General features: G+C 39.0%; 2 protein-coding genes across 4 annotated transcripts; both read right to left on the bottom strand.

Moving 5' to 3' along the window:
• Positions 1–547: 547 nt before the first annotated feature.
• Positions 548–8,237, bottom strand: LOC147570773 (pentatricopeptide repeat-containing protein At4g39530-like). 3 transcript variants are annotated; one of them, XM_086657318.1, is made up of 6 exons: positions 8,225–8,237; positions 5,166–8,179; positions 4,585–4,632; positions 4,363–4,499; positions 3,911–4,250; positions 548–669 (listed from the first exon to the last, which is right to left on the bottom strand). In XM_086657318.1, the coding sequence occupies exon 2, from the start codon at positions 8,167–8,169 to the stop codon at positions 5,836–5,838; it is 2,334 nt and encodes a 777-aa protein (XP_086513444.1). In that variant the 5' UTR covers positions 8,170–8,179; positions 8,225–8,237; the 3' UTR covers positions 548–669; positions 3,911–4,250; positions 4,363–4,499; positions 4,585–4,632; positions 5,166–5,835. The 3 variants fall into 3 exon arrangements, with proteins under 3 accessions (XP_086513444.1, XP_086513445.1, XP_086513446.1); XM_086657319.1 differs by having other exon boundaries at positions 548–628; positions 3,917–4,250; XM_086657320.1 differs by lacking the exon at positions 8,225–8,237 and having other exon boundaries at positions 5,166–8,193.
• LOC147570774 (uncharacterized) lies at positions 4,182–5,255 on the bottom strand. Its single transcript, XM_086664679.1, has 3 exons — positions 5,166–5,255; positions 4,585–4,632; positions 4,182–4,499 (listed from the first exon to the last, which is right to left on the bottom strand). Exons 1-3 carry the CDS (start codon positions 5,253–5,255, stop codon positions 4,182–4,184), a joined length of 456 nt encoding a protein of 151 aa, XP_086520805.1.
• Positions 8,238–12,751: the final 4,514 nt, after the last annotated feature.

The following is a 12,751-nucleotide window of genomic DNA, read 5'->3' as shown; positions in this document are numbered from 1 at the left end:
AACATATTGTTTACCATCTCATCTAAGCCTATCAACATAGACAACTGGGGCTTCATCAACCTACAAAGTTGATGTAATTTGGTTGGTTATCATTGGGTGAGGTTAAGTGGGTGCGGGCTGGGCGGGTGCGCGGGTAGAGATTTTAACCCATGCCCGCCTACTAAAATTTGGCGGGCTGGGCGGGTTGTGCCCGAGACGGGCGCGGGCGTCCATGGTCATCGTTAGGTTCGGGTGCCCGTGGGCGGGTTCGGGCTTATGGGCAAAATTCCCACCCCTAGTGGTGGCTAACATGTCTTGTCATGTCGGCACCAACCCACCAACCCACGCACCCTTTATGTAGCAGAGAGTGGTGGTTAACATTTCTTGTCATATCGGCACCAATCCATTTTTGTCTTCAGAAAGTCTAGACATGGCATTCACGTATTGCGTGGGGACATTGCGACTTTATTTATTTATGAAGTTTTTAACGTTGACATGGTCCGAACCGAACATATTATGCTGTTCTAGGTCGTGTCCCGTGCGACATGGGCCGATGCTGACAAACAAATTGAGTCATAGATAAAAGCTACACCATTTCGAATTTCTCACAGCAGCTACAACATCTATCATATCGGAATCAAATAAAATTCTCAACCGTACAAAAATTCAGTCATACACTAAAGTTGTTACCTGATGCAGGGGCACCCGGCGTGGAGACTTTTTCCATGACCGAACCCGGTCATGGACCAACCGGCCAGAGAGAGTAGATTTAGGAAGTCCTTATTTTAGTATGATTATTAGATAAATTAGGTTTAGGTAATTATGCTATTTTAATATTTCAATAATTGGAAAGGTCCAGATTTGAGTCTAGTTATTTAGGCAGTTGCAGTATTTTAATTATTTAGGAAAGTCTAATTCAAGTCTATCTAGGAAGGTCCAGAATCCTATAAAAGGATATCTAGTTTGTCTATTATCCTCAGATTGAGAGAAAAACCCCATTAAAGTTTTAATCAAGTTTATTATTTAGAGTTATTTGATCTTTATTTTCATCGTTCTTATTTAATTATTCATCTCTTTTAATTCCGCTGCGTTTCTACATCAAGTGGTATCTAGAGCCATAAATTTTTTTTTTTTTTACTTCTTTCCGGTCTTCATCACTTTTATCATCATGGTTAATACTACTATCTCAGCTACACCAACTAAGGAGAAAACACCAACCTTCTCCTCTGAATGGGACAACATTAAAGAAGGGCTATCTGCAGGTAAAAAGTTGGAAGAAGGGTTCAATGAGTACAAGAAGGAAACAACAGAAAAATTCAATAAAATCGATCAACGATTCAATCAACTCAATGACTCCATCACCATCATCTCCAAACAACTAGAAGGTATGTGTAAAAACCAAACTCCATCTCCCACCACTATCACACATCAACAACCCTCACAACTAACGACTACCACCAACACTACCCGGGTTCCTCCTCTCGGTTTCCCTCCCGAACCCATGACACCACTATTTGGTCACACCATTAGCCACCCTCCACCGGTTATCACATCACCCTTCATCACCTCCTATTCCCAAAACACACCTTTTCAAACACCTACGTACCCCTCCAATACCCACACGTCCATACCTCCATCGTTCTCATTCCCCGAGCCAATTACAACACCACATCGACCACCACATGAAAGCCACTTCTCGGCCGACCATCACTTCCCCACCAACATCGATATCAACACTAACCGAAACATCACCACCCAACCTCAACCAATCATCCCTTTAGGAACCATTACAACCTACCAAGACCCCCGTATCCTTAACCCGTATACCCGATACTCTTCACACCCTACCACCCAAACCGAAACCCACTCACCATACCAAACCCACCACAACCTCCAAACCGAACCACGCTACAACCCCACGGTTCATGATCCGGTTACACCACCTCTACAACACCGCCGTCCACATGAACCCGAGTCGACCATCAACATACCTCTACAACCCGACAACACCACACACTCACGTCACCGAGACCAACCCCACCCATTAAACCGAAACCGAGAACACAACTTCACCCATTCACAAACCCGAGACCCTACCACTCCTATCAACCGTCCAATCATCATACCACAACGACCCCCCTTGGTGGTCCAACCAACACAAACCGAACGTGAACACCACACTACACCAACGGACATCGAATATCCAAACCCTAGTTCATCGTACCGTATTCGAATGGAAGTACCATCATATGATGGTTCGATTAATATTGAGGATTTCTTAGATTACGTCTCACGACTCGAGATTTTTTTTTCATGTTATGCAAGTTGAAGGTCCTGAACAGGTACGTTGTGTAACTGGTTATTTATCTAAAACTGCTCTTACTTGGTGGAAACAGGAATCTGAAAATCGTCGTTTATTAAACCTTCCACCTATTTCTTCTTGGTTAGAATTGAAACCATTAATGTTCTCTCGTTTCCTCCCTCCGGATTATGAGAACCAATTATGTGTTGATTATTTACGTCGCCGCCAAGGAAGACGTTCAGTGGAGGAATATGCTTCCGAATTCCAAAGACTAATTACGAGACTTAATCTCCCAGATTCAGAATCAATGAAAGTAGAGAAATTCAAGGACGGACTTCGGAATGATATTAAAGATTTGGTTAATTTAAGATCTTTTACTTCGGTTTCTGAATGTATTAGTGTAGCCCGATCTTTTGAATCAGATTCACGTTCTATTTTCCGAGGACACAGTACGAGAAGTCAAGCAGTTCGAACTGTACCGGATGAATTAGATCAATCCAAACAAGCGGAGGACGGTTCTAAATCACTGTCAGATAATCCTTATAAAAAACCTCCACCAGTTAAGTGTTATCGTTGCTTTGAAACAGGCCACTATTCTAATGCTTGCCCCTCTCGCGGTAAAGCAAATATTGTAGAAAAGAAATCAGATTCAGATTCGGATGAAGATCAATTGGAACGAATTAACACTATTCCAGACAACGGTGACCGGGTTATGTTACTCACTAGGAGAGTTCTTTTCACACCGTTAAAAAGGAATTTATCTCAACGAAAGAATTTGTTCGTTACACGGGGAACAGTACTGAATAAAGTGTGTACTATAGTAATTGACAATGGTTGTGTAGAAAATTTAATTTCTACAAAACTTGTTAATTTCTTGGGTATTCCTACAATGATTAAGTCAAACCCGTATAAAACCGCTTGGATTCAATCGGGTACTACTACTCGGGTTGATCGCATGTGTACTATTAATCTTTCTATTGGTTCTTCTTATTTGTCTACAGTTAATTGTGATGTCACCGATATGGATTTATGCCACATCATATTAGGACGACCATGACAATCTGATGTTGATGCCACTTACCGTGGTCGTTTGAATGTTTCTGAATTTCCATGGAAGAAGAAGATGGTGACGTTATTGCAAATTGAGGATGGATCGGAGGAACTACATTCTCTTCACAAACGGTTCTGGACGAACCTCTTGAAGGAAGGGGGTGCTGATGCAGGGGCACCCGGCGTGGAGACTTTTTCCATGACCGAACCCGGTCATGGACCAACCGGCCAGAGAGAGTAGATTTAGGAAGTCCTTATTTTAGTATGATTATTAGATAAATTAGGTTTAGGTAATTATGCTATTTTAATATTTCAATAATTGGAAAGGTCCAGATTTGAGTCTAGTTATTTAGGCAGTTGCAGTATTTTAATTATTTAGGAAAGTCTAATTCAAGTCTATCTAGGAAGGTCCAGAATCCTATAAAAGGATATCTAGTTTGTCTATTATCCTCAGATTGAGAGAAAAACCCCATTGAAGTTTTAATCAAGTTTATTATTTAGAGTTATTTGATCTTTATTTTCATCGTTCTTATTTAATTATTCATCTCTTTTAATTCCGCTGCGTTTCTACATCATTACCAAAACCCAATACTCAGTTGTTGAGCTCATTTTATTGGTCAAAGAATGACTCTTCAAGAAAATGGGTTATAAATGAATTTAAGCAACAAATGACTTCAAATCAACTATCATGTGCCATTCTTGAGAACTAAAGACCGGAGGAATTTACGCAAACAATCTGCACCTGAAGTTGATTACTGTCCATCTCGTGGTAGACGTGTTCACTATTTTAAAATCACAAAACAACATCCATATAGTAGGTGAGAGGAATTCCGAGAGGTTGCTTGCTTATTCACCTACCCACCTTTATCTGAAGATTACTCATCCCAACTTGCACTGTTTCTAATGGTTGTTTCTCTTTCTCACTTGTGTTAGGGTTCTTCATCTCTAGCCATGGATGTTGCAGGCACTGCTCTGCAGTTGGTCGCTTCTCTGGTGCAAAATCGAGAAGTGGGCTCAGAAACTGAGCTAACTCGCGAGCTTCGGGTTCTTGGATGTTGTATTTTTCGACAAGGATGCGATCTAGTGACCAAAATTTCAGCCTTCTGATCCTTTTTAGGTCTTCATGCCTATTAAAATAGTCTTTTGAACGAGATCGTCCAATAGCAATCTGTTCCAAAAAAAAAAGAGCGCAAGATTATTAAATAAGCTGCCAAGTGCCAATGGAGTTGGTGGGGAAGAAAGTTTTTTCTTACCTTTCGAGGTATCTTCCCTAAAAGTTCCATCATTCGAGCAAGGTGATCCTGATTCACAACAATCAACAGAGTAAAGATGTGGCAGAAAACCATTGCTTCCACAAAAAATCAACAAAGCCGAAAAAGAAATCAATTACCATTTTTGAGAGCAGAAAAAAAGGAATTCATCCCAAATTATCTACTAAAATTGTCACTATGAGATAGTTCATCTGAGTAATTCTAGTTAATCATTCCACTCTAACTCGAACATTTGATATTGCTAAAAAAAATCTTAGATCAAAATACATTACCCTCATTTGTTTTTGCTCCTCACAACCCACATTACAAACTAAATGATGCATATAAGGACCTTCCATGTCTAAATTATAATCGTAACGTCTACTGATACTTTTTTTGAAAACTTTGACGTCTACTGATACTAATGAACATATTTCTTTTTAATAATCGTGACTGATCTAGATAATAGGTCGATTAGATTGATTAAGAACAAACATGTATGATTAAAGCATGAAACTCGTTCAGAACAAAAAACTTTAAGCAAGAACTCGTACAGAAAAAAGAATAAAGCGAGATACTTATACCTCATCCTCGCTCAAACCCTGACCACCCTTAGGAGCAAACATCATATCACCAGTAGCAAGCTCGAAAACCATGCAAGCAAAAGACCACATATCGACGGAGAGAAACACCCGCACCAACAGGAGCTGGCCCCATTAGCTTTTGGTTGGCCAAGATACTTCCGGAGAGACACACATTGGGGTGAAATGTCACTCGAACCGAGATCTAGTTGGTTCTCCCCAAAATGCATTGAGGCATAGAGTTAACTGGACATCTGTGGGTAAACCATTATTTCGGTGCGGGCCGCGAGAGCGATACCAAATCGAGTCAAAGTCTGAATACTAGATATGACCCCAAAACAAAAATTACAGGGGCACCAAAAATGTTCTTTTAAACGAATGTATTCATGCTTGATGGCGGCTCAAGATCAGTCTAATGAAAACCTGATATTCTCTCAGAAGGTTCTACCCCGTGGACACGCTCTTTAATGGAACTTTAGCTGGTTGTAACCATGAAACCATCGGTTTGCTGTCCCTCGCACATTAGCTTTTGGTTGGTACAGTTTTCGGGCCAAATAACATTTCAATACCTTCAAAACCTAACATTGAAAAAAATAGAATGAACAAATTACTGTTTCAGAATGAATTCCAATCTTTCCAATTTCAGGATGTGAAAATTCTACCACGTATGAACCTAATCCCTGATTATCAACATGCTACTTCCTGGATCCTTCCTGACCCCAGACCCTGTCATTTTATGCCTCAATTCTTCAGCCTCTTTCCATCTACCCATCTCCGAATACAAATTTGAAAGAAGAATATATGAAGCATGATCATTGGGATCCACTTCCATCACTCGTTTCGCACATTTTTCACCCATCTCTGTCTCCCCGTAATTCCTACAAGCACTAAGTAATGTTCTCCATCCTGAAACTCCTGAAGTCTTTCCCATGATTTGATATGCCTCCTTTAGTCTTCCTGCGCGGCCAAAAACATCGACCAAACAAGAGTAATGGTCTGATTCTGGGTCGATTCTGTATTTCTTTCGCATTAAATCAAAGAAGAATAGACTTTCTTCTACAAGACCAGCATGACTACAAGCTGATAAAACAACTAAAAATGTAATCTTGTTAGGATTAATGTTCTTTTCTTCCATAGTTTTGAATTCTTCTATTGATTCCTGCACTCTTCCATGTTGTGCCAATCCCGAGATCAAAGCATTAAAAGTTACAACGTTTTGATCATATTCTTCTTCATTGAAGACTTTGACAGAATCCTCCATGAATCCACATTTAGCATACATATCTACCACAGAGCTGCGGACGTAAATATCACTTCCCAAACCGAGTTTAATCATGGAGGTATGGAACTGCTTCCCCAAATCTATAGCTGCAAGGCCTGTGCAAGCACTGATACAAGATGGAAGACTGTAGGAACTTAGACTAATCCCATCTGCTAGCATCTCATTGCACAGTTTCAGAGCTTCCAACTCGAACCCGTTCTGTGAATAACTTCCAATAATGGAACTCCATGAGACTTCATCTCTATTAACCATGCCATCATCAAAAGCTTTACGAGAATCATCGAAAGCTTCACACTTGGAATACATACTAATCACTGCATTTCCAACACAAGTTTCAGAACTATGGCTTGACTTCATAATTTCAGCATGAATCTGACGACCCATGTTTAAATCTTGTGGATTTCGAAAAGATTTTAAAACTGCAACTAGGGTAGCTCCATCGGGTTTTAACATAGTTGTTTGCCGAAATTCACGGTAGAGTTTCATACATTCAAGACCCGATCCATCCTCCATTTGAGCGAAACCCATAATCATAGAATTCCAAGCAACAATATCTCTATCCGAAATCCTTATAAATACCTTCTCAGCTGCATCCAATTGGTTACACTTAGCATAAAGATTTGTCAAAACACTAGCAACAAACCAATCTCCTTGGTACCCATTTTTAATCATCTGGCTATGAATCTGAATTCCTGTTTCAATTTCTTCAATTTCTACACAAGCTTTTAAGGAACTTGACAAAGCATGTTGATCTGGTCTAGTACCTTGCCTGATCATATCTCTGAATAGACTCAAAGCTTCTTCTCCACAACCATTTCTCGAATAACCCGAAATTATAGAACTCCAAGCAAAATTGTCTTTATCCCCCATAAAATCCAAAACTTTTCGACTCGAACCAAAGTTTCCACATTTCCCATAACAATCCACAAGCGCACTTCCGACAACAAGATCAATATCTATTCCTGATTTCAGAGCAAGTCCATGAACTTGCTCGATCTCTACTATACACTTACAACACTTCAACAAACTTGTGAAAGTAAAATCATTAGGACTCAAACCATCAAAAACTTGCATTTCATAAAACAATCTCAAAACTTCATCAAACTCACCAGACTGGGCAAACCCAGATATCATAACATTCCAACTAACAGAATCTCTATAAAACAACCCATGAAAAATTCTATAAGCTTGATTAATACCACCACCGATTTTAAAGTACATATCAACTAATGAACTACCAGCAAATTCCTCTCTCTCCAACCCAAACCCAATTATCAAACCATGAATTTGCATACCCATTTTGAGATAATTGAGATTAACACAAGCTCGAATTGTAACAGAAAAAGTGAACTGGTTTGGGTTTTCATTTGATGATTGAAGCATTTCTTTGAACAGTTTAAGGGATGTTTGGAAATACCCATGATGGACATAAGATGAAATCATGGAAGTCCAAGATACAACATTTTTGTGTGGAATTTGATCAAACAAGAGATGGGCATGATTCAAATCTCCACACCTTGAGTAAAAATTCAATAATGTATTGGATGGGTAAGTTTCTGAAATGGTATTTGAAAGTATAATGAGTTTTGCATGGATTTGTTTGCATTTCTTTATGGATTTTGATTTGGAATTGTTTTGAAAAAACAATGAAATTGATTCTGGTAAGTGGGTGTAGTCATTATGTTGTGACCGGCTATGGAAGCCCTTGATTGAACGAAGGGTCATCTTAATTAGACTTCAAAGAAGGTGAATCATTTCATTGGATACCCGCAATTTGAACAACAGTATGAGGTTCGACATCTGAATTTGAATTTCAGCATAAAGGGTAGGGGTTTTTTTTTTTTTTTTTTGAAACAAAATCCATTAAAATCAGATAAAGTTACAAATAGTCCAATAAACTTAAGACCCGAAAAACCAAGGACTAAAAATAACTAGAGTTAACAACAGAGGATGAAATTGAAATATTGTGTCACTAAGAGAGGTCGTGGACGGAAGCTGCCAAGACGTGTGCGTCACTATTATTGGCTCTGTTACAATACACCAGGTCCACACGGCTTAAATCAATTCTTCGTTTGAGGCCATTGATTTCATCAAAAATTCTCCACGGCACATCCGCATCGACGGTCGTGATTAGGCTGAGAAGTACCTGGGCGTCACCCTCTATTATAAAAGAGGTTAACCCTAATTCATCAGCTAAATCCATTGCCGCCTCCAACCCTTTCATCTCACTGAACAAAGGAGATTTCGGAATCACCTGTCTAGCAATGGAGCCGAGAATCTCTCCTTCCGAATTTCTTGCTAAACAAGCACAAGAAGCTCTATTATCTTTGTAAGAACCGTCAAAATTAATTTTGAGTCTTCCATGAGGTGGGGGGCACCATCTCTGTTCCTGTAAAAAGAAGTTAGATGAACCGGAAATAGATAGATCTGGAACATACCTTAAGTTCTCTCTTATATTCCACCAACATCTTTCGAGATCAGGAGGTTTCTGTCGAAAATGGAGATCGCACCTCATCTTCCACCACTCCCACATCAGATAGGTCGTGATGTACCACTTTTTATCTCCCATTTCCTCATGCAACAGTAAATATTTGAGTTTACTAACCGGTTCCATATGATCTTGATGTAGGTTTTGAAGATTTGCTTTAGCCATCAAATCTCTGAATGTCGAACAACTCCCAAACAGGTGATCTCTTGTTTCTACTTCGTTTTGGTTACATAAAATACAGATCTGGTTTATATGTTGCATTCTTTTGCCAATATTAAAAAAAGTGGGTAAACCCTCATGGATTAATTTCCAAATAAAGTTCTGGACTTTAGGAGACATTGCTTTCTTCTTCCAGAACTTTTTCCAAGGGAAATCTACCACTTCTTCATTCATTGATAAAGGTTCTTTAACTTCCTTATAGAAAGATTTCGCACTAAATTTACCACTCTCACTAGGACACCATATGAGCATGTCTTCGTGATTACCTTCTCTGAGCTGAATACTTGAAATTTGCTGAACTGTAGATTGGTCAAAATACAACTGTAATAACTGGAAATTCCATTGATTATGATCATTGTCAATTAAATCTGAAACATGGACGATATCTGGTGGTAGATCAAGAATGAGAACAGGAATATTATTAGGAACATTAGGTATCCATGGGTCTGTTTTTATATTGACCAATTTACCATCCCCAATTTTCCATATGATGTTTTTTCTCATGAAGTCCTTAGTCTTTAGAATAGCTTGCCAAAATTCAGAAGAGGCTTTTGATTCTGATAGGTTCCAAAAATCCCCTTTTGGGAAGTATTTTGACCTTAATAACTTGACCCAAACTTCATCTTGATTAACAAGTAATCGCCAAGTCATTTTTCCTATTAATGACAAATTCACATGTTCTATAGATCTAATTCCCAGACCACCATTATGTTTAGATTCTGTAAGAATATTCCAATTGATAAAATGCATTCTTTTCTCACTCTGGGAATGACCCCACCAGAAACAATGTTCTATTTTTTCAAGATCATGGACTACCTTTTTTGGCATTAACTGATAAGAACAAGGATACGTGCAAAAAGAGGCTAAAATAGACTTGACTAGAATAGTTTTACCTGGTTGACTGATGAATTTTTGTTTCCATCCTGCAAGAGAGTTATTAAATTTATCGATTAACCATTGGTAATTATGAATTCTATTACCTTTTTTGAGTAGGAGGGCTCCGAGATACTTTTCTTGATCCTTCATTAATGGAGCTGATAGGCGATCCACAAATTGTTGTTGGATGTCCCTGGGAACACCCCTACCAAAGTATAAAGAAGACTTTGCATAATTAACCTGTTGTCCTGAAAAAGAAGAGTAGTGATTCATAATATGTATTAAGTTATTAAGAGTATCAGTATTTGCTTTTCCAAAGACAATCAGGTCGTCCGCAAACAGCAAGTGTGAGATGCTTGGACTATCCTGTTTGATCTTATATCCTGTAAAAACATTTTTATTCTCATAATAATGAAATAAGAGAGAGAGCGATTGTGAGGTTAGAATAAATAGGTAGGGAGAAAGAGGGCATCCCTGCCTAAGGCCTCTAGAGGCCGAAAAATCGCCCACCAAATTCCCATTAAATTGAATCTTAAAACTGGCCGAGTTAACGCAAGACATAATTAGGGAAACCATCCTTTCCCGAAGGCCCGTTGCTCGAAGAACTGATTCTAAAAAAGTCCAATCCACACGGTCATAGGCTTTCGCCATGTCCATTTTAAGGGAAAACGCTCCATTCTTGGCTTTAGACTTATGCATTGAATGTAGAAGTTCTTTCGTGATAATAATATTATCAATAATTTGCCTATTAGGAACAAAGGCATTCTGGTTCCAAGCAATACTCTCCTGTAAGTAATTTCGCAGCCGGTTTGCAATGATCTTTGTGATGAATTTATAAACCGAATTACAAAGTGAAATCGGTCGATAATCTGAGGCGAAACTCGGGTTTTTCTTTTTAGGAATGAGAGCTATGGTAGTCAAATTTAAAGAAGGATCGATACCACCTGTAGCAAAGATGGCCTGGATGTATGAAATTAATTCTGTCCCTACTGTATCCCAGTTGTGTTGGAAAAAGTAACAAGGTAAACCATCCGGTCCAGGGCTCTTAATTGAGCCCATGTCCATAACTGTAGCTTTTATTTCCTCTTCTGAAGGAACCCTTGAGATGTCGTCCAGTTGGTCCTCCGAAAAAACTTTATATGCTTGCATAATTTCGGTTGGAGGCGGAGTAATGGGTTCGGCCTCAAATAAATTCTGAAAGTGAGCTATCAACTCCTTAGTAATTTCCTCCTTATTCCTAGATATTTGTCCATTTTGAAGAGTCAATTGATGGATTCTGTTTTTCTGTCTCCGAGAAGACATAGCTACATGGAATGCCTTCGTATTTCTATCACCATTATGTACCCATTTGGTTTTTGCTCTTTGCTCTGCTTTAGTGCTTTGTATGTTTTCCAGATATAGGATCTCCTCTTGTAGTTTACTTTCAATAGAAAGGCTGTCGTCCGTTGGAGTAACCCCCTGTATTGTAAGTAGTCTATTCTTTAAGAAAATGAGCCGATTATGAATGACCCCGAAGGCCCTTTTACTCCAATGCTTGATAGAGTTTTTGACCAAATTTATTTTGTCAAGGAAAGGCTCTGAACTGTTGGTCCAATGATCTTTGAAAACCTGTTCATAATCTTCATGTTTGGTCCAGTACACTTCAAATTTAGAGATAGTAGCATAAGTATTACCCTCGACCTTTAATTTGAGTAAAATAGGTGAATGATCACTATTGTATCGGGGTAGATGGAAAACCCCAGCATCTGGGTACTGGAGAAGCCAATTTGCATCACAGAGGACCCTATCCAGTCTTTCTTTAGTTAAGTGATGAAGAGCTTTACTGTTGGTCCAAGTATAGGCTGGTCCATTAAATCCAAGGTCCAAGAGATTAGCATCTCTAACAAAATTCTGAAAAGAAGACATAAAGGGGATGTAATTAGTACCGCCCCATTTTTCCGATGAATCAAATAATGCATTTAAATCCCCCATGCAACAGTATGGATTATTGACTCCTTTAATTCTATCTAGGAGACTCGTCCAAAAGGCCTGTCTATTCTGGACCATAGGAGGTCCATAAATACAAAATATGTCCCACCGAGTATCCTCCAAAATACTATGTACTGTAGCATGAATTAAGTTTGACGAAGAGAAGTGGATGTCCAAATCAAAATCATCATTCCAATGTAACACCAGACCTCCACTTCTACCAGTAGAGGGAACCACAAAATATTTATTTAAATTACATTTAGTAAAACACAAAAGAGGAATATAGTTAGAAATTCTCGTTTCCGAGAGAAATACAATCGAAGGTTTGGTAGCCCCCAGGAACTGAGCAAGAGTGGATTTTGTCGGGGTGTTCCCTAATCCCCGACAATTCCAGGCTAGAGCATTCATGGCTGTGCCGGCTTTAGGGTTGCCGGTACCCTTGTTTCACCAACATTCTCCACCAATTGTTTACTCGTTTTCTTGTATTGTTTGATTGTTCTGTTTGTTGGAGCCGAGAAATCCTCTTCCATCACCGCCACCTCTGTAGAACCTGATGTTTCACCTTTATCAAATTGATTGTCATTGTAAAGAGTATTGACATACCTTGTTGAAACACCCTGTTCCGTTTGGACTTTTGTCCTTTTAACCTGACAATTGTTAGAAACAAAATCTCCCAAAGTAATGGGACGACAATGGTTAGATTTAGATTGAACATCTCTACCGTCAACACATTCATCATTAAGATTAAGGTTAGAA

Source organism: Eschscholzia californica, unplaced genomic scaffold, assembly GCF_041429995.1.
Source record: "Eschscholzia californica isolate CP2 unplaced genomic scaffold, dmEscCali1.0.p SCAF_1, whole genome shotgun sequence".
Lineage (NCBI taxonomy): Eukaryota > Viridiplantae > Streptophyta > Magnoliopsida > Ranunculales > Papaveraceae > Eschscholzia > Eschscholzia californica.
Note: the sequence above shows the minus strand (reverse complement) of the source record. Positions and strands in the feature narration are given on the sequence as shown.

Bases quoted from the DNA above. Each gene is read 5' to 3' on its own strand.
- LOC147570774 (XM_086664679.1), bottom strand. From the start codon at position 5,255: ATGTGGTCTTTTGCTTGCATGGTTTTCGAGCTTGCTACTGGTGATATG. The intron at 4,633-5,165 runs GTATAAGTATCT...GTTGTGAATCAG, and splicing joins AGGGTTTGAGCGAGGATGAG to GATCACCTTGCTCGAATGAT. The intron at 4,500-4,584 runs GTAAGAAAAAAC...TTTTTGGAACAG, and splicing joins TAGGGAAGATACCTCGAAAG to ATTGCTATTGGACGATCTCG.
- LOC147570773 (XM_086657318.1), bottom strand. From the start codon at position 8,169: ATGACCCTTCGTTCAATCAAGGGCTTCCATAGCCGGTCACAACATAAT.